Below are 20054 nucleotides of genomic sequence, written 5' to 3'. Positions count from 1 at the left end.
TCCCTGGACCTCAAAGTTAGCTTGGATGTTTCTTAGCTGTCTATGTGGCCGTCCACCTCACCCCTTCATCTATGTTTCCCCTTCTTCCCCTTCCCTACCCTGATCCTTGCCCCAGGAGACTGATCTAAGTCTCAGGCTTTGTGGTGATGATGGAGAGAGGACAGTAAGGTGGTAAGGGTGTGTAATTGGGGCCTGATGGCCCGGGCTCAAGTAGATGGCCTCCCTGTACTCCCTCTCTCTGGACTGGTCATGGCCCTCCCTGGTCTAGCAGGCGCAGGCTACTTCTTCCCATTGCTTTGTCTGTACCTTGACACACACAGTCTTTTCCTTACACAAATGGGAGTGGGCCATCTTTTCCCCTCTGGGACTCTGACTGAGTCTTTGGTGGACAACGAGATGGACCCACGCTGTCATGTGTGTCCTTGTGGAGGGTGAAACTCATAGGACTGGGCCGTCCCTCACCTGCTGTCCACCTTCCCGAGTTGCCTTTCTTCTTGAGTTTTGTTTTCCAGACACAAAGTGCGTACTGTAGACTAAATGAGGTTCAAGCTCCTTCCGGTTATGACCTTTCTTTGTGGCCAAGTTGCTGTCTGCCACGGTTCTGACGCAGGGAGACCTTGTGTGCGCCGAGTGCTTCCTAGATTCCAAAGCTGTGCGCTTTCAACTCGTAGTGGCGTGCTTAACCATTTACACCACCTAACCCGAACACCAAACCGAACTCACGGCCATCGAGTCTTTTCTCTTGGAGTGGCTAGATTCGAACTGCGGACCTCATAGCACAGATGGGTCACCCATGATACCACCAAGGCGTCCTTACACCACACAGGAACTCCCAGTTCTAACGTAAAGTAGGATATCGTGAATAGTCACTCGAGTTCTGGGTCTGGTGGCGGGTTACATCACAAGTCTCCTAGTGTAGTTCCCCTTCGGCAGGGATGACTTCCGGAGGCAGACATTCTTGGTTTCAGCTGCTGAGTCTGCGCAGAGCAGCCGGAGGGGGCTGCCCCGGGCGCGCGGTGGTGCGGCAAGGGCGGGGCACACGCCAAAACACGCCCCGCCCACCGACGTTAGCCAATAGGCAGCGAGAACGTCCTTGGGGCGGGGCGGAAACCGCGTCTTAAGACCGGGAACGCCCTTGCAGCTGCTGAGTGGACGTCTGAGTCCGGTTTGCTCTCTGCTGTCAGGTACTCGTGCTTTCGCGGCCGCGGCCGGGCCGGGCGGCCTGTGCCCGGGTCGGCCTTCTCGGGGCGCGGCTTGGGGGGGCGTGGGGCGCGGCCAGCAGTCTCGGCCGCCTGGGTTCGGTTCGGTTCGGCTCCGCGCGGGACACTCGGGTCCCTGGGCCGCCCGGGGGCGAGTCTGGGCTGGCGCGAGCACCTGGCCTTGTCCTCAGGCCCGAGCGGGCATCGTGCCGCGGGGCCTCGGCATCCCCAGCCCGGGGAGGAGGGCGAGGACCGGAGAAGAGGCTGTGGATGTGGCAGCTTGTGGCGCCAGGCCCCGCCTCTCGGCCCCAGGGCGGGCCTCCGCCTGCCCGCGCTTCCCCAGGGCCCGGGCCGCTCATTGGTTTATGCTTTGGGTTGTGGGGTGCTGATGGCTACCCGAGAGAGGGGTCTGCCCCTCCCGTGCCCGGGGTGCGCCCCCCCATTTCCTCCTTCCTATTTTCCCTCCAGCCTTTTTCCATCCTCGTACCGCACGACGGAAGTAGAGGTGAGCAGCGGTGGGGCCAAGAGGACTTGCCAGAAGGCATGCTTCTTCACGTTCCACCTGGTGGAATTTAGCGGGCGCTCGCTACAGCTTCCCCCCACCAGTGCCGTGAGTGGCTTACCTTTTTGGATTTCAGGTCACACCTGGCTGCTCCTTGGATGGTACACTGAGAAGGGGAAAAGGAAGTGGGACTATAACGATTGAGGTGCCCTTACCCTGAAGGAGGCTTTCAATTGATCAATTCTGAATCTTTGCTTGCGGATTGTGAGGGGCAGGACGAAGGGCTTTGCTTCAAACTCCCTGCTTAAAAGTTGCTATCTCCTCCTGCCCCAGATATACAGAACCAGGGTCTACGTTACATTTTAGCAAGACCCCAGATAGCTGTTAAAAAGGTACATAGTAAATAAACTTACTGCCATCTAGTCTGTTCCGGCTCATCGCCCTATAGGGCAGAGCACAACTGCCCCTGTGGGTTTCAGGCTGTAAATCTGGAAGGAGGAGCCCTGGCGGTGTAGTCATTATGCATTAGCCTGCAATTCACAGGGTCAGCAGTTTGAACCCACCAGCACTCCCAGGGAGAAAGACTTGGCCTTCTAACCCCCTAAAGCAGTGATTCTCAACCTTCCTAATGCCATGACCTTTCATACAGTTCCTCATGTTGTGGTGACCCCAAATAATAAAATTATTTTCGTTGCTACTTCATAACTGTTATTTTGCTACTGTTATGAATTGGGTGACCCCTGTGAAAGGGTGGTTTGGCATGACTTGATGGCAGCAACGAAGGCAGTGTGGAGCCTCATCTTTCCCCTTCTGAGTGACTGGTGGTTTCGAAGTACTGACCTTGTGGTTAGCAACTCAACTTGTAACTCTCTATGCCACCAGTACTCCTTAGATAGTAAGGAAAACAAAAGAGCTCAAACCCAATACCTTCGAGTCGATGCCAATTCCTAGAGACCCTATGAGGCAGGGTAGAACTGCCCTGCAGGTTTCTGAGACTGACCGTCTATGGGAGTAGAAAGCACTCTTAAAGGGTGGCTGGGGGTAGTTTCGAACTTCTGACTTTGCTGTTAGCAGCCGAAGCACTTTGCCACCAGGGCTTCTAGACTCTAAATAGTACATCTTTTAAAGGTGTGTCTTCTCTACACCCCATGCCTGTCTTGTAAGTACCCCTACCCCATACTAAAACAAATGAAACAAACCCACTGTGGGAATGCGTTGATTTGGACGCCTGGTCACCCTAGAGGAGAGAGTGGGAGGCCCCATAGGGTTTCCAATCCTGTTATTATGGAAGCTGACTGTCTCACCTGTCACCTTCAGAGAGGCTGGCAGGTTCAAACTTTGGACCCTTTTGTCACCAGCTGAACACCTAAGTACCAAGCTAGAGTCCACATGTGTGAGTGTGCATTTTTTAAACTTTTGACTGAGTTCTGGAGGATGGGCCAAATCTCATGTATGTAGAAAACAGGCTTCCAATCAGCCATGGGGTTCAGCCCCCTGCTGAGAGGTGACAACTTACCCCAGATGTACTGAATCAATTTATCTACATTTTAACATTTTAACTTACCCATTGGTTCTTAGCTGTGTGGAAGATCTTGTGATAAACTATAACCAAGTCAGAAGTCTAAAGAGGTATATATGTTAAACTGTAGGCATGTTGAAATAAACATTGGTTCAATTTACATTTTATAAAAGCTTCAAAGCGATCTTGTTAAAATGTAGATTCAGATCCAGTTTATCTGGGGTGGAAATACAGAAAGATCCTCAGCAGGAGGTTGCAGCAGAAGGCACCCTGGGTTTAGATAATGATGAATGGACAGGAGGGAGGTGTGTGGAGGGTGTGGTCCAGTCCAACCAATCCCTGGTCAGTAGTAAGGCCAGGGGGTGCTTGCCTCTGACGCACTTGAGTTGAATTTTAGCCCGAATTCGGATTATGTAAAAACAAAGACTTGTTGGCAGAACTTTGAAGAGCCTGTATTTGTGAAAGGAGTCCTGGTGATGCCGTAGACTGGGCAATGGACTGCTGGCTGCTAGGTCGGTGGTACGAAAATGACCAGATTGTTCCCTGTAATGATTAACTGCTGGCCGCAGAGACCCTGTACAGAGACCACCCCTGGCCCAGTGGTGGTGAGTTGGTGTTTGTGAATGGTTAAAGTAGTTATTTGAGTAGTATAATGAAACGAAATTTACTCAAACTGAGGATTTTGGGCCACTTTTGAAAGACCTGGAGCTGATTCTTCTAAAGTGATATAAGGGCATAGTGTTAAGAGTAGGCTAAACGAACTGTTCAGAATGTAGCCTTTATGAAACTTCTGTTTGAGATGATCCCCTGGTGATAAGATTGATTGGCTAGAACCGTGCTAGGGTCTCAGGAGCCTGGGGAATGGCTGTCTGCTAGTGATTTGGGTTCCTCAGACATCCTGTGTGCAAACTTGCTTCTCAGTAGCGACTTACTCTCCTTTTAACCACCCCTGTCTCTGAAAACTCAACTTGGCTCTTGAAGACCGCCAAGTGTGATGAGGATTAGCTATTCCTGATGTCATCTAAGAGTGCTAGCAGCCTGTGATAGGTAGGCTTATTGTGTCAACTTGGCCAACAGGAACATGTGGGATTAATAAGGTCACTGTTTGATTGGAGGGCAAAGAGATAAACGGCTCTGCAAGGCCCGCCCCTCTCTTGCTCTCTGGTGATAGACCAGGGAGAGGCTGCTTTAGCTAGTTCTCTGCCTTGTGGGACAGCCAGCCCGTGGAGCGTGTCGCTAGAACTTTAAGACCTATTTTGCCAAGCTGCTGGTGTGGACATCCTTTGAGCTTGAGGCTGGTGGATTCTCTTGTCTTGCATTGCTTGAGTTTGATATCCCATCTGGGCCTGCTTCCCTAAGCTCCTGAGCTGTTGCCTGTTGGTGACCTGCCCTGCTGTTTGCTGCCTCTGGGCGCACTGCCATTATTGCCTGAGGGAAGACTCAGCTGTCTGCTTCCTTGACCTTGGACCCTTGTGAGTTGAACTGAGACCTCAGCTCTTGTGTGGACTAATTAGCTGTTATATTCCTTTGTGTCCTGGTTTTGTTTCTCTAGAGAACCCTGCCTAACAGCCTATTACAGTTAGGCTCTTCCCTGTTCAGAGATAGGTGATGTTGTCTTGTCATGTGATGGTCTTACCCACTCCCTGTTGCTCCCTTGGCTTCTGCTTAGGGTCCCAAGTGTGTCTCTGGAGGAATGATAGGCCAGGAATTAGAGACAAGCAAGCACTGCACTGAAGTGTGCTGGAAGCTGGGCTTGCTTCTGAGGAAGCTGTGTGGACATGGCTTCTGCCCTACGCAGCTCACAGTCCGAGTGCGTGCGTGCGTGCATGTGTTTCGGGGAGCGTGGGGACAGGTCCTTAAACAAGGGCCCTGAAGTGTTAGAAGCTGTGATAGAAGTCTTTACAAGGGACCTGGGAGGGAGCCTTCAAGACCCTTTTGTAATACATTCAGTTGGGGAGGTTGAAAATAGGCCAACACGTGTAGTACATGCACATAGGATATAAGTTAATGGCTATCAGAGATGTGGAACTATGGGTAATTTTCTTGTTTTTTAAAAATTTTATTTATTTATTTAAACAACAGAATATTTCTTTTTAGTAGTTCAAGGTCTGTTTGTTGACCTTTAGGAGTGTTTCTGGTCCAGACTGATGGGGTGCCACGCCCTGACCCCAAAGTCTATTTTGGGGATTCCCTGGAGACTTTGTTGCTCTGTTCCCCTTGCTGTTCTGTTGCATGTCCTTTGTGTTTTGCCTCAGTTGGTGGGGTCAGACCGGCACAATTCCCGCACCATGTCTCCAGTGTTGTCCCCTGTAGGGTTATGAGTCAGTGAGTGACTTCACGTTCCTGAGTGGGAGTTTAGTCCTCAGGGCTTGGTGGGTCAGGATGTGCTCCACTCTCTCTTCCTCAACATTTCCTGTTTTAAAGCAGAATATACAGGTATAAGAAACCACAAAACCTGTTGCCTTTTTGTGTGGCAAGTATTAGCTTTTAGACTTAAGGGGGCAAGGGAACTAATGGGGTGACTATTCTATGTGGGTTGGTACTTTAACGAACTCACTCTCTTACCTCAGCTACACTCTTGAAAGGGCCCTGGTGGCACAGTGGTTAAAGTGCACAGCTGCCAACCAAGCTCCCAGTTCTGCGCTCCCCTCCAGCGGCTGCTTCTGCAGAGGACAGCCAGGGTGGGGGCAGGTCGGCGCTGCCCCCGAGGGCACTGGGTCTGGTTTGGGTTTTCAGTGCTCTTCACTGGCTTCCACAAATGGGGAAATTGAAAGGCAAGGAGATTGGCAAACTGACCCAGGACGCAGCCGGAACTTAAATCCTCTTGTTTGGGCTCTGGCGCCTGGAGACTTACTGCTGGATCCCGGAACAGCCCTGCTTTTCAGGCCTTTCTGGCAGAGGCCCAGGGAGAGGCGGCCTATTTTTAACCCAACCAAGAAAACCAAGCGACCCACCGTGACTCACGGAGACCCTTCATGTAGGACGGGGTTGAACTGCCCCGGGAGTTTGTGAGATGGTGAATCTTTCTCCCTCGGAGTGGGCCTGGGGATTGGACACACAGACCTTTCAGTTAACAGCTGGGCACTGCACCAGGGCTCCTGGGCGTTTCAACGTTAGATCCTCGAGCGTCATCTGAGCACAGGAGGCCCTTTGTAGGAACATGTTTATCATAATCCCATTTACCAGGACGCTTCCTGTGCAGAACCTGCCTGGGGTGAGCCCAAACCCCAACAAACCCACACCAGACTCACGGCGACCCTGTAGGGCAGGGTAGAGCTGCCCCTTTGGGTTTCCAAGACAGCCCATCCGGGAGTAGAAAGCGTCAACATTCTCCTGAGGATTGGCTTGTGGTTTTGAACCGCTGACCTGTGATTTGCAGTCCAGCACCTAGCTACTATTTGATGGTGTACCCTAAGACGTTCAGAAACCTTCATAGGGAGTGTTAACCATGTCCTGAAACGTTAGGATTTTGTCAGTAATGTAGTTTCTTTTTTCAGTAAAACTGCCAGAGCTCAGCAGATAACACGAGATTGTTAGTGTGCAGAATTAGCTGACCAAGCAGTTTCCTAAAATCTGGCAAGAACCCCGTGGCATGAAGGTGCAGACTCCACGTCCCTTTCTCTGGCAACCTTGTATCCGCCTGATGGTTAACTTCAAAGATGCCATTTTGGGAGTTTGGCGTTAAAACAAGATTTCCTGCGCTAACATTGCAGTGCTTCCTTGCCCCACTTGGTGGTCACCGATTTGCAGGCCTTGGTGGACGGTGCTCCAAGGGCGCTCTAGTTTAGCATGGCCCTGGCTCTGGACTTCGCCTTCCTCTCAACCGCAGTCAGTTTCTCAAAGCTTCACAGAGTGCTTTGCTCTCCTCTCACTGTGCGTCTTGCCTAAGCTTTCTCCTCTGTCTACAGATGACAGCCCAGGCTGACCGCCCAGATCATGTTTCTTTGGGGTCTTTTCCCTTGTGACAAATGTCCTTGTAGAAAAAGCAAGTGCAGTAAAGGTGAACAGTCCCCCAGTTACTTGGCTGGCCTTGTGGTTTTTCTCTCGGGACCATGGTTTGAGTTTTGCGCAGTAGACGATTCTGTCGACTGGGTTTATTTATTTTTTCACTTAACCCCCCCCATTCACACCATTAAAAACTGGAGGGATCCTAAGTGGTGGCTGCACATGATCATGTCTCTGACTGCGTCAGCCACCTCATTTCACTGCCCTCCTTCTCTGACACCTGCGTGTCCTTGAAAGTGGCCCTTCGGGCTGACAGTCCACCTTTTTAAGGCCTTTACCAGGCCTACGTGTCTTCCCAGGAAGGGGTTCGGGTTTGGAGTTCCGGTGAGTCACGTGTGGGCCACGTCACTGTGATAGCTCAACTGAGTGCCTTCGTGAGCTGCTGGCAGAGCCTCATTCCTGTGGAGCAGGAGAGCAGGAGGCGAAGGGGAAAATGCCCTGGAAGTGGGGGGCGGGTTGCTGGAACAACCCAGGGGGCTGCAAAAGCAGTTACCTACACTTGAACCTGGAGGATGAGCTAGAGGACTAATTTCGGGGTGGGGTGGGGTGAGGCAGTGTGTTTTTCTTGAAAAGGGGTAAGGTGAGCCACCTAAGTGGGCGCTTAAGCTTTAGACTTAGTGGTATTTCTGTGAAGCTTTAAGTAGACTTAAACATTGTTGCATTTCTTCCTAGTCTACTATTCTTATGGTGGGCGGGGCATTCACCCTCTCAAGGAATTGACCAGCTCCTTGGAAAAATGCACTTAGGCATGCAATCCTGCGTCTCCATTCAGGAGCTGCTGGACACTGGAACCTGCCTCAGGACTTGGGGTTGAAAGCCCCTGCTTCTTGCCCGCATCGTCGGGAGTGTTTGGCAGCAGAGGCTGCAGTTTGGTTAGTGGTCAGCATTTCTGAACATGCTGGGTTTGCTGGGCAGCGGCAGGTTGGACGGGAAGTACGCCAAGTTCTCCGTATCGTGCTTTGTAATTTAGGCAGCTCAAACCAAGAGTAGAGATTATGCATGGCCTGGCTTGTCATGGATGGAGCTCTTATGAAACAATACCTTTTGAAAATAAGTATTGACGGTAATACTCAATGTGCCGTTTTTGAGAGAAATTTCCTACTGATCTTGAGTTCATCTTTAACTCTTTCATGACTGAGTTATTTTTTGCTTTGCTTTGTTGTTGTTGAAACCATGTGTTTTCAGTAATCAAAGGTATTTTGAATAGAACAAAATTCTTTTTGGAGACAATAAGGATTTTTAGATAATTAGTGACACAAATGTCCTGAGGGGCCTCTGGAGCTGGAACTGGTGGGATGAGTACCTTTTCATTAGGTTCACGTAGTTTACGGGCCTCCACCAGATGGTCGCACACACTAAGCATGGGACAGCCGCTTCCCCCTAGACCCCAGAGGAAGCAAATGCAAGTGGGCATAGATCCCCTATGGGTTAGGAAGGGGTCACACATTCCTCCCCGGACACCATCACTGTGCAAGTTCTCGAATTCCTTTTTATTCTTAGGTTCTTTCACAGCTCAGGCTTCATCTGATGGCTGAAGATGATAGGGGACCAATGGGTGCAGAACTTGGTGGGAGGCATTGTGATGGTGGCTGGGGATAAGGCTGGGAGGGAAAAACCTGGCTTCCAATGTCTTAAGTCATGTGCAATATAAAATCTGAGGCAGATGAGATCCGGCCTCAGATGTCATACACATATTTCATAATGAAAAGGCCAAACAGGCTGTGCACGGGGTCGATTCCCAGCCTGAACAATGGTAGAAGAAGAGTGTCTACTGGGACTCCTGGGCGGCCGACCTGGCAGAAGCCGGCTGTCATCTCCTGCAGGACAGCAGGTGGGGCGGTTTGAACCACCTCCTGGTTCCCGGCAGGGTGCTTTAACCACCACCCCACTGGGGCTCCTAGAGAGGGGCTCACGAGGGAGTAAAGGCCCAGACGATGGGCTTTACCGCTGACAAGCATCTAGGTCAGTGGTTTCTAATCAACCCTGGTGGCACCGTGGGCTAAGCATTGGGCTGCCAACTGCAAGGTCGGTGGCTGAAGGCCACTCCAGGAGAAAGATGAGACGAGGCTGGCTGCTCCTGTGAGGATCGGCAGTCTCGGCAACTCTCTGCCCCGCCGGCCGCTGTGAGTCTGAACGGACTTGAGGGCAGTAGGTTGGTTTGGCAGGTGGACTTCCAGATCCACCTTCTCTTCAAGCAGCTGCCCATTTCTGAGGGTGCCTTTACAGAGACATGGGTGTCCCAGCACATGAGGCCATTTCCTGTGTTTGTCATCTGTGATTTTTGCTTTTGGTCTGATTGTGCTCACTTTAAATGTTTTCAAAGGATGTTATGAATGACAAACGTTTTTACCATATTGCTTTTGCTTCTCACCTTTTTAATGACACCTTTGACCTGTAGATAAAGATAACTCACTGCCATCGATTTTTGTCTCAAAGCAACTCTGTAAGGACAGAATAGAGCTGCCTCTGCAGGTTTCCGAGACTAACTTTATGGGAGTAGAGCCTGTCTATCTCCTGCAGAGGGGCTGGGGGTTTTGAACTGCTGACCATGCTGGTGGTTTTGAACTGCTGACCATGTAGTTAGCAACCCAATGCATAACCACTGCACCACTAGGACACCGTGTATTTTGAGATAGTTGTGCTGTACGGTTTAAATCAGATTTTTGTAGTAATTTGGGTCACTCTTGTGTTAGTAAGCTTTTCCTGTCCTTGGTAAGTCGCTCCCCGAAACACACGCCTGCCTCTCGGGTGGTTTCTTTTGTTTGTGGGGCACACTGGTGGTTCTTTGGGAGAATCCTCGCCTTTCATGCAGGGGCCCTGGGCTTGCTTTCCAGCTGGCATGTGGCTGTGAGAGTGAACACGTTTCAGCAGAACTTCCCATCTAAGACAGACTAGGAAGAAAGGCCTGAAGATCAGCTAATGAGAACCTCATGGCTCCCCAGTGCCTGGGGCCCGACTTGCTGGAAGCAAACAGTTGTTTTTGTGGGAACCAAATTCCACCTTCCATGCTGTCATGCCTACCAACAAGGAGAGTTGGCATGAAAGTGGTATTCCAGTCTCCTGCTTCCTCCCCCCGCCCCCGCAGTTCCCCTTGGCCCTGGTTCTCCCCTCAGCCCCACATACTGAAGCATCAGATAGTGCCATGCCCTGTCTGAGGGCCTTTGTACCTGCTTCTTCAGGCCGGGACACTATCTGATGCCCAGCCCCAGAAGGATGGGTGTGGCCACCGCCGCCCCACAGGTGCCCAGTGGGGCTTCCGCCCTCAGTCGTTTGTGCACAGAGGACCCTGCACGGCCAAGGCATTGGCCACCGGGTTCCCTTCTCTGACCTGACCTCTCTTTCCTTCGGACAGATCTGCTTGCCCTGCCACCAGACCCACAACGATGCTCTCCAAACTTGCACACCTGCAGGCGGCCACCCTCCTTCGCCGGGGACTTCACTCTTCAGTGGCCTCTGGCGTGTCCGTGGCCACTAAAAAAACCGTCCAGGGCCCTCCGTCCCCCGAGTACATTTTCGAACGGGAATCTAAGTATGGAGCACACAACTACCACCCGCTGCCGGTGGCCCTGGAGAAGGGCAAAGGTGCGTTTCAAGTGGCTCTGTTTCTCTGGGTTTTGGTTGAAATCTGAGCTTCATCTCAGGAGATTGCTGTGAGATTGCGGGCGAGGGCGAGTGCAGGGTCTGTCTGGAGTTGCTGACTCCCTCCCCAGATCGAGAAGGCGCAGACTAGAGATGCAGTGATTGGGGTGGGGGTGGGGGGGGCGGGGGAGTGCGGTCGTTAGATGCCAGAACATGAGGTACCAAAGAGACCAGAACCTCCAGAGGGGCCAGATAAAAAGCCTTCCCCAGGGCTGGCGCTCTGAGTTCAGGATTTTGCCTCCGAAATCCTGAGAAAATGGTTTCTGTTGCTAATGCCACCCTCTGGTGATATTGTTGCTGTAGGAGCCTTCGATGACCAAGAAAATAAGTCAAAGAGAATATAGTCTTGCTGTCATTTTATTTCTCTCCCAATTTTGGCCTAACTTTAGAGAAAGGTGCAGCCCCGAGCCCCTTGGCCATCAGGTTCACGCTGCCTCACAGTGAACGGAGAGCATCATAGGATGGAGGAGGACTGCCCGTAGCACAGGGTTGGCAAGGCTGTCAGTCTTTGTGGCCGTTCCCATGCAGGGAAGCGTGAGGACGCTGTGAGGCTGGCACAGGACTGGGCAGTGTCTCCTTCAGTTGTACGTCGGGTCGCCGTGAGTCAGAGTCCACTCACTGGGACCTAACATCAACAGCAGATCTCTAGGACGCAGACTGCCTCATCGTTCTCCTGTGGGCCGGCCCGTGGTGTTGAACTGTTGACCTTGCAGTTAGCAGCCCAATGGGTAACCACCGCACCAGGCCTCCTGGAGACGACTCTGCCATTTTTAACCTGCAGACCTGATTCAGGATCAGTAGCTGCCTTTAATAACCAAGGAAGGTTTATCATCTGAGTAATTTTTAGCGAGGATACTTTGACTATTGCCAAACGGCCCTTTGATGCAGAGTTTGAGATCACGCACAGACAGACCCACATGAGACCAGCATGCGCTCATGTTGCTTTGGGCTAGGTGGTGGAAGAATAAGCCGATTCAACAGGTTTGCCCCCGGCCTCTATTTTACTGTCATGCAGATGTCACCCTGCACAAACGAAACCCTAAGTTTGTGTGTTGTACTTTTGAAAACCTCTTGATTCACAGAAACACCTGCCCTCCCAGTAGTGCAGTGTGAACTTGAACTTGCCTGCGTCCCCCTGAGTGCTCACTTGGCCTGGTTCTGAACCTCCATTTCCTTCTCTCTCGACAGCCCACAGCAGCAGCTTTCTGATGAGAGAATGAAGGGGAAGTGTCTAGCACGCTGCCCCCATGCTGCAAGTAGGGATCCGCTTCCCATCCACTTTATGATCCACAGGCCATTTTTCATGGTTGTATCTGTTTTGTGTAACTTCTCTTTAAATCCCAGTTTTGGCAGCTGACTGAAGCAGGTCAAAGGTTCTCGTTCTCTGACGCGGGCTTATCCCACGTCCATTCTGAAGCCCAACAGGTAACATGACATCTTTTAATAAAGCCAAGCACAGCTGGTTTGAACCAGAAAACCTGGAGCCACATTGGATGTCCGGGGAGGGTCTATGGGCCTTTCAGAGGGCTGGCTAGCAGGTCCCTTTGTTGTTGTTGAACAGTTTTATGGGGACATAGTCACATGCCATACGGTTCCCAGTTCACGCTCATTAGGCAGACTTGTACAGTCATTACCACCATCAACTGTAGAGCATTATCTTCTTTCACAGACTCCTTGTTATTAGCTCCTCACCCCCCTGCCCCCCAACCTCCCCTGGCATGTCTCCCCAGAACCGTCAATCCAGGCACTATCTCTGTAGATTCACACAGGGCTCAGGCAGACGGCACATAACCCGACACCTTTCCGCAAGTCTTGTTTTCCAAATTTCAGGTGTTTACGTCTGGGACGTAGAAGGCAGGAAGTACTTTGACTTCCTGAGTGCCTACAGTGCTGTCAACCAGGGGCATTGTCACCCCAAGATCGTGGACGCCCTGAAAAGCCAGGCCGAGAAACTGACCCTGACCTCCAGGGCGTTCTACAACACGGTGCTCGGGGAGTACGAAGAATATGTCACCAAACTCTTCAACTACCAAAAACTCCTGCCTATGAACACAGGTAAGCGCCTCCCTTGTCTTGGGCCCGAGGCAGCCGCACACCTGCTGATGGGATTGAAAACATCTGTTGAAACCTGCGTTTTCTCCTCCTCACCCCCCTTTTGCTAGGCGTGGAGGCTGGGGAGACCGCCTGCAAGCTGGCCCGTAAGTGGGGCTACACCGTCAAGGGCATTCCGAAATACAAAGCAAAGATCATCTTTGCAGGTGAGGGGAATTCAAGGGGCCCGGGTGGCACGGCGGGTTAAGCGTGGTGCTGGGGACAGGACGGTTGGCAGTTTGAGCCCACCAGCCCCTCTGGGGTGACATCTGACCTTGGCTTTCACACCTGGCTCTGACTGTTAAAGACACACAGCACGTGGGGGCTGGTCATGGTCACCCTTGCTGCCACGGAGTGATGCCCCACAGCAACCTGTAGGACAGGCTGGCGCTGTCCCTGTGGTCTTCCGAGTCCCGCTCTTCAAGAAAATCCTTCAGTAATTTGCCTTGTGAATACGTGCAGTTAAAGGGTGACCCATAAGCCATGTAGGAGAAGCTCCCTCATTGGGGTGGGGTGGTCACTGGAAGGTTGGTGGCTCAGGTCCATCCAGAGGTACCTTAGAAGATTTACCTGGAGAAGCCCCATGGAGCTCAGCTTGCCTCTGCCCCCCCCTCCCCTGCGCAGGCTCACTGCGAGTCAGGTGAACCCAGTTTCCGTTGCTCAATGCATTTTCTGCACCTGAAATTTAACGCCTTCTGGAGCCCCCCTAGCCTGCGCTGGGGTGCATTTTTAAAAGGGAAGCTGTTTGCTGTTCTCTACGAAGAAGAAGGCTTCTTTCTTCCTACATCGCTCTTGCTGATGTATCAGTTCAAGACAAAGCTTATATGGGATGCCTCTGTCAGAGTTTGGTCCTGGCATGAGACCCCAAGGCTCGGGGCTCAGCTGGCACACAGGGGAAGTGGCAGAGAGGCTCGGCATCTTAGGAAGCAGGACACCAGGGTGCTCATGGCTGCTGCGTGTGCCGGGGCAAAGTGTAAGAGCAGGCCCTCGCTGCTGAGTTCCCTGCCAACCCCCCCCTCACCCTCCCAGTATTTTCCGGGACAGAGCTGCTCAGGCAGGTGGCTTGTCAGTGACCTGCGTGTCTCTCTCCTCCAGCCGGCAACTTCTGGGGCAGAACGTTGTCCGCCATCTCCAGCTCCACAGACCCGAGCAGCTATGATGGCTTTGGGCCATTCATGCCAGGTTTTGAAATCATTCCCTACAACGACCTGCCAGCTCTGGAGGTATGTCACATCACGCCACATCATGCCATGCACGCCACTCTGCTCGTGGTACTTGCACACTTAACCGTGGTGTCCCATTGAGGCGATTGGTGGAGTCGCCCCTGTCCCGGGCTTCCTGGACGGTGAGCTTCATGGGAGCAGGTCGCCAGTGTGGCCGCCGGGCAGGCGGCTTGAATGGAGACCACCCTGGTTGGTAGCCGTGACCTCACCCATTGCGCCTCCAGGGCGGGTTGACTCTGTGAGCTCAAGGTACATGATGTGGTTGTAGTGAAACTTCTGTCTTTAAGGTTGACCGAGGCCTTTAGTCTGTCATGTCGGATTTGTGTTCACTACAAAGTCTGATCCTTAACAATCCAACAGCCGCTTGGTTTGGAATTTTCCTGACAGACAGCTGACCTAGCTGTTGCCTGTCTCACTGCGGGGCGACCCGGCAACCAGACCACAGAAACGACCATCCCGGGGCCCCTGGCCAGAGATGGGACGCATGCGGAGTTGGCAGCTCAGCCAGTGGGAGATGGGTCCGCGGACCTCTTTCCCAGTATGACCCGCCGGCGGGGTCGGCAGGGAAACTCACCCCGTCTCCCCCTTTGTTCATTTGTCTGTCTTGTAGCGTGCTCTTCAGGACCCCAACGTCGCCGCGTTCATGGTGGAGCCCATCCAGGGGGAGGCGGGGGTGATCATCCCCGAGCCGGGCTACCTCGCGGGCGTGCGCCAACTCTGCACCCAGCACCAGGTCCGTCCTGGACGTTCCCCCTCCTCACCGTCTGCTCCTGCCCAGCTGCTGAAGTGCCCCTGACATACCCCCGCCCCAAGTCCTCAGAGAGTCCTAATGACAGCCCCTGTGCCCCCTCCTTCCCCTGCCTCATTGGGTTCCCCGGGCTCCTGAAGGCGAGCAGGAGTGTTTGATGTCCCATCGGGCAGTCTCGCTCTCACACGACTGAATCCCTTCTCTCCCGCCCCGTTCCCCACCCGCTGCGCAGAGCAGTCGGTGACCCCCTCCCATCATCCTGCGCTATAGAGAGCCTGTGGGTGGTTGATGCGTGGCTCAGAATGGCAGGATAGGTGGGGAGGAAGGAGCAGGGGTGCAGTCTGTGAGCTGGGGAGGGTCACGGTGTGTGGTGTCATCTGCCCACAGGTTCTGTTCATTGCTGACGAAATACAGACCGGCCTGGCCCGGACTGGCCGGTGGCTGGCGGTTGACCACGAACGCGTGAGGCCAGACATGGTGCTTCTGGGCAAGGCCCTCTCCGGTGGCTTGTATCCTGTAAGTGAGACAGACGCCGACCCTGCCCGCTTCCTCCTGGAATCACACCCTCAGATGCTTCTCTGGCTCCTCCCCTGCTGTGGGCCATACGGGATTTCCTGTCCAGTGGGTGGCCCAGGTCTTTGGTATGGCAGTAGATTTGGGTGGGAACACCTAACCCCCACAGTACTGTCCAGATCCCGAGGTTTAGCCCCCGGTGTGCAGGAACTTGGTGCTACCAGCTGAGCCTTTAAAGCCATGGCAGAGCAGGCACACAGGGAGTGCCGTCTTGGTGGCTGTGGCCGGGCCGGGCCGGCTGCTCCGAGCGCTCACTCGCAGGGGGTTGAGGGACTCCGAGGCACCGTCCTTTCTGGCCAGACGAAAAGTCTTCCTGAAGGGCGTGCTTACCATTTTGTCTGCGTAGTGAGGCAGAGCGTTCCACTGCAGCCTGGGAAAGGACTGCGGCTGCTTCATCTAGCAGGCCCGAGGCTCGTTCTCGGGGAGCTGTGCCAGTGAAGCGGGTGCCTTCATGAACGAGGGGCCTTCACAACAGGGGTGGAAAATTCACCACCTCTGGACTCTGTTTTCCCACCATTTTTGAAGCCCCCTGTATTTTTGAGGCGTGGGAGTAGTCAGATGGCGGGCGGGCACGCGGTGCTTCTGTGGTGGCAAGTCTGTTCCATTTAACATCCGCTTCGTGATGTCTTGGAGCCACATGGCAGGACCCGACTCTGAGTGCTGCCTGGTCTGTCTGTCTGTCTGTCAGGTCTCTGCGGTGCTGTGTGATGACGAGGTGATGCTCACCATCAGGCCTGGGGAGCACGGCTCCACCTATGGAGGGAACCCCCTGGGCTGCCGAGTGGCCATCACCGCCCTGGAGGTAAGGACCTGTGTGTCCTTAATGCCGGTGTGACCTATACACCTGAACCCGTGGGTGCGGTTAGAAATGACACCACCCCGAGACACACAGGAACTATTGTCCGACGGAGGGAGACCAGGGCCTGGTCTTGGGGCTGTGGGGCTAATTCTGACTCATAGTGATCCCGTGATAGATTACAGCCAAGGAAAAACCAACAGGGCCGTTCTGACCCTCGGGGGGTGGGGGGTGGAGGTCACAGGGATTGCCAGTCTTTCTCCTAGGGAGCCAGCCACCAGGTGGGGTTTGTCAGCGAGCACCTGACACGACGTGCTGCTGGGGATAAGAACCATATGCCAGCATTTAGGAGGGGCGGGGGAGGCAGGGGGTTAAAGGAAGGAGAGGCATCGACAATAGGAATGAAAGTGACTCTGGCCTGTTTCGGGTGATGTTCTTCTGATTCTAGAAACCAACAGAAAAAAGGCCACTCTTAAAATCTGTGTACTTTCTATTTAAAAACAGGTTTTGGAAGAAGAAAACCTGGTGGAAAATGCTGAGAAAATGGGTGCTCTCTTGAGACACGAGCTCATGAAGCTGCCTTCTGATGTTGTGACGGCTGTCCGAGGGAAAGGGTTATTGAACGCAATCGTTATCAAAGAGACCAAAGGTACGGAAAGAGACCGTTAGCTTGAGGTGCTATTTTTATAGCCAAAGCTAAAATAGACTTGGTAGACTTTAATTGGTTGTCAGGTCGCCCTGTTTGAAACTATTGACTGACCTTCTGTCCAGGCCTTTTTGGCAGAGCGTTATCTGATTTTTAATTACATGACTAGTCTGGAAAGGAGTGTTCTTTCCAAAGCAAAGGCACGGGACATGGTGTGGCCCTGTCCTCTAACCTCCTCAGACTTCCTGAGTTGAGAGCAGAATTGGGACCAGCAGCTCAAGGTTGAGGCTGATGGGGGGGGAGACATACCAATTCTGACACCAGCGCCGCCTCCCTACCTGCTTCTGACTCATTAACTTGTCAGACTGGGCCACACGCAGCTCTCAGAGAGTACTTAACAGCGAGGGGATTTATTAGGGAAGCGTAACAGCTTACCATTCAGGATCAGGATCAACTCAAGAGAGGTCTTTTGGTGCGATCCTGTCCTTGATCTCTTGGTCTCTTGGGTCCCTGTTGGGTGTCCTGGGCCAGCATGGGCTCTGCCCTACTCAGAGTGTACCCAGCCCTCGGGATGGCGCCCTGCTGCGCCAGCAAGCGCTCTTGCTCGGTGGTGCTCCTGCCATCTTTGCTATCACGGCTCCCTCTGCTCGGCCGCCTGCATTTGGAAGGTTCTCGTCACAGGTCTCTGACCCAGACGACATTTGTCTCTCCGGCCTCTTCTTTTTGGTGCTAGTGAGGCTCCCCATTTCTGCCTCCAGGTGGCTCATTTTAAGCCTAGCAGATGGCAAAACGGGCCAACCCCCTCACTGGAATTCCTTGCAGTTTTTGTGCTTTATTAGCAAGCTGCCCAATCACCTTGGTCATCACAGGCACCTTATTTGCCTAGTCCCACCCAATCCTTTTGTGAGGTCAGAAGACCGCTCACACCAGGTGGGTCATGTCCCATGGGCAGGTGAGCTCTTAGGATCGGATTTGGTTCTCTGAGTCGTTGCGGCCCCGCCTTATTTTGGTTGTGGTGCTTGGAGAGTGGGGGTCCTTCCTGCGGGTCTGGATGGAGTGCTTTGTAAAGGGCTGGCTCTGCACAGCAGCCAGGATGCAGGGGCAGGAGCAGCGGTCCAGTGAGGCCTTTGCCACTGAGTGCCAGCTTTTAGCGCGGCTTGTGCCCTTTAAGGAAGAGCCCTTCCTGGGTGTCCCTGCAGAGTGGTGGCTTTAACCTTGGCTGCACTTTTGAATCCCCAGGGGAGCTTTGGAAGCATGAATCGGCTTATCCCCAGAGGTTGAGTTACTGGGTCTGGGTGAGGCATTGGCATTGGCCAGCCCAGCAACTCTTGTGGAAGGGGTTATGCGTGGGGGGCTTGGGGGGCAGTAAGGGTCGAGAGCCCCGAGCTTGTAGCTGCTCAAGCTCTCAGGCAGTAATCCCCTGTAGGCACACATTGGGGCCACCTTGGTCCGAGGAGGGCTCTCTGGCCGTGATTAGTGCCTGCATCACTCCCAAACCCTTTTGGCATCGTGGTGTGATGCATTCGGCATCTATGAACAACCTGCTCCACACCGAGACCTGGGGAACCGCCATTCAGAGACACCGGTTAGGCACTCGCTGAAGCTCTGGAGCTGACTTCCCTCTTTGTGGGACGCCAGGGTCCCGGGGTAGGGAATGAGGCGCCCTTGTGCCCGCTGCACGCTGGCCCCACACCCTGGTCGCCGGGGCACATTTGGACAGGCCTCCTCCAGCCAAAGGCTCACGTCCGACCTCCTCTCCCTAGATTACGACGCCTGGAAGGTCTGCCTCCGCCTTCGAGACAACGGGCTCCTGGCCAAGCCGACCCACGGCGACATCATCCGACTCGCGCCGCCGCTGGTGATCAAGGAGGATGAGATCCAGGAGTCCGTGGAGATCATTCACAAGACCATCCTGTCTTTCTGAGGCGGTCCCCGCTGCTGGGGCCGCTGGGAGCCAGCCGAGGGTCTGCTGTGCGCCCTGTCCTTCCACTCCCACTGTCCCCGGGGACTGCCTGCCTTGCTGTGTGTAGCTCAGAGCAGGTGGATCTCGGCCTGCACTGGGCTGTGTAGCGGAACCAGGACCTACTGGCACCTGCATCCTGTTCAGTGTCTTCTCCCTGTGTGCTTCCTGAAGGGAAAGGTAGCCGGCAGCCTTCTCTAATCAAGCCCTTTGCGGATAATTTCTGTGTAATTGTTAGAACTCCTCTGCCGGGATGAGTGTCTAGTCTTTGGAAACGGCTTCAGAGCTGAGGCAGGGTGCGTGGTTAAGGTACACTTAAGAGGGTGGGTGTCGGTGCATGTAGGTACCAGGATGCAGTCTGTGGACTTTAGTATTTGGAATCACAAAATGTTTAATATTTCCAAATGACTATTAAGTGTTTGATTAATTTGTTCAAAACAATAAATGTATTTCCAAAGTGTCTTTACCTTTTCTTTCTTTTTTTAAAAAATATTTTGTTTCTTTACCTTTAACATAAGACTTCTATTGAACATGCCTGTCTTGTGATCTGGATGTTGTTGCTGCATGACTTTCACAGCCCTGACAGCTCAGTGGGTTCCGGGTGGGACTCCAGCTGCCAAGTCACCAGCCCCTCTGAGGGACAAGGACGGACAGCCCTGGAAACCCACAGGGGCGGCTTGGCTCTGTCGTATAGGCTCGCTGTGAGTCGGCACGGACTTGATGGCTGTGGAAATAGAACTTTTGAAGCTCCCTGGGGACTCTCCTTAATTTGTTTTATTTTGCATGTCTTTTTTCCCCAAACCATTTTATTTGGAGTTAATTCAGTATCATCCTGTAGCTGAGTCACATCAAGCAGTGTTGTACAATTGCTACCATGGTTTCTCCATCTGTTTTTTCTAGGAGTGTGTTAGTCTGGGTAGACTAGAGAAACAAATCCATGGAAACTCATATGTATATAAGAGAGTTTTATATAAAGGGTAATTGTACATTAAGCATTCCAACTCAGTCCAGTCCAAGCCCATAAGTCCAACACCGATCTACAAAGTCCTCCCCTATCTCGCAAAACATACGCAATATTACCGACTGCAGGAGGAAAGCCGAATGAGTGAGCATGTAAGCATCTCAGCGCTGGCAGGGGTCTCCACATGGCTGC

General features: G+C 53.0%; 1 protein-coding gene across 3 annotated transcripts; it reads left to right on the top strand.

Moving 5' to 3' along the window:
- The first annotated feature begins 1072 nt into the window (after positions 1 to 1072).
- OAT (ornithine aminotransferase) lies at positions 1073 to 19363 on the top strand. 3 transcript variants are annotated; one of them, XM_075535076.1, is made up of 10 exons: positions 1073 to 1184; positions 10578 to 10807; positions 12695 to 12919; positions 13027 to 13122; positions 14051 to 14178; positions 14789 to 14911; positions 15314 to 15442; positions 16188 to 16301; positions 16800 to 16944; positions 18705 to 19363. In XM_075535076.1, the coding sequence occupies exons 2-10, from the start codon at positions 10609 to 10611 to the stop codon at positions 18863 to 18865; spliced, it is 1320 nt and encodes a 439-aa protein (XP_075391191.1). In that variant the 5' UTR covers positions 1073 to 1184; positions 10578 to 10608; the 3' UTR covers positions 18866 to 19363. The 3 variants fall into 3 exon arrangements, with proteins under 3 accessions (XP_075391191.1, XP_075391193.1, XP_075391192.1); XM_075535078.1 differs by lacking the exon at positions 1073 to 1184 and adding an exon at positions 1668 to 1704; XM_075535077.1 differs by lacking the exon at positions 1073 to 1184 and adding an exon at positions 1668 to 1809.
- The last annotated feature ends 691 nt before the right edge of the window (positions 19364 to 20054 follow it).

The sequence above is a fragment of the Tenrec ecaudatus genome, chromosome 16 (genome assembly GCF_050624435.1).
Source record: "Tenrec ecaudatus isolate mTenEca1 chromosome 16, mTenEca1.hap1, whole genome shotgun sequence".
NCBI lineage: Eukaryota > Metazoa > Chordata > Mammalia > Afrosoricida > Tenrecidae > Tenrec > Tenrec ecaudatus.
Note: the sequence above shows the minus strand (reverse complement) of the source record. Positions and strands in the feature narration are given on the sequence as shown.

Coding starts and splice junctions, on each gene's coding strand:
- OAT (XM_075535076.1), top strand. CDS start 10,609: ATGCTCTCCAAACTTGCACACCTGCAGGCGGCCACCCTCCTTCGCCGG. Junction 13,123..14,050: donor AGCAAAGATCATCTTTGCAG/GTGAGGGGAATT, acceptor TCTCTCCTCCAG/CCGGCAACTTCTGGGGCAGA. Junction 16,302..16,799: donor TGGCCATCACCGCCCTGGAG/GTAAGGACCTGT, acceptor ATTTAAAAACAG/GTTTTGGAAGAAGAAAACCT.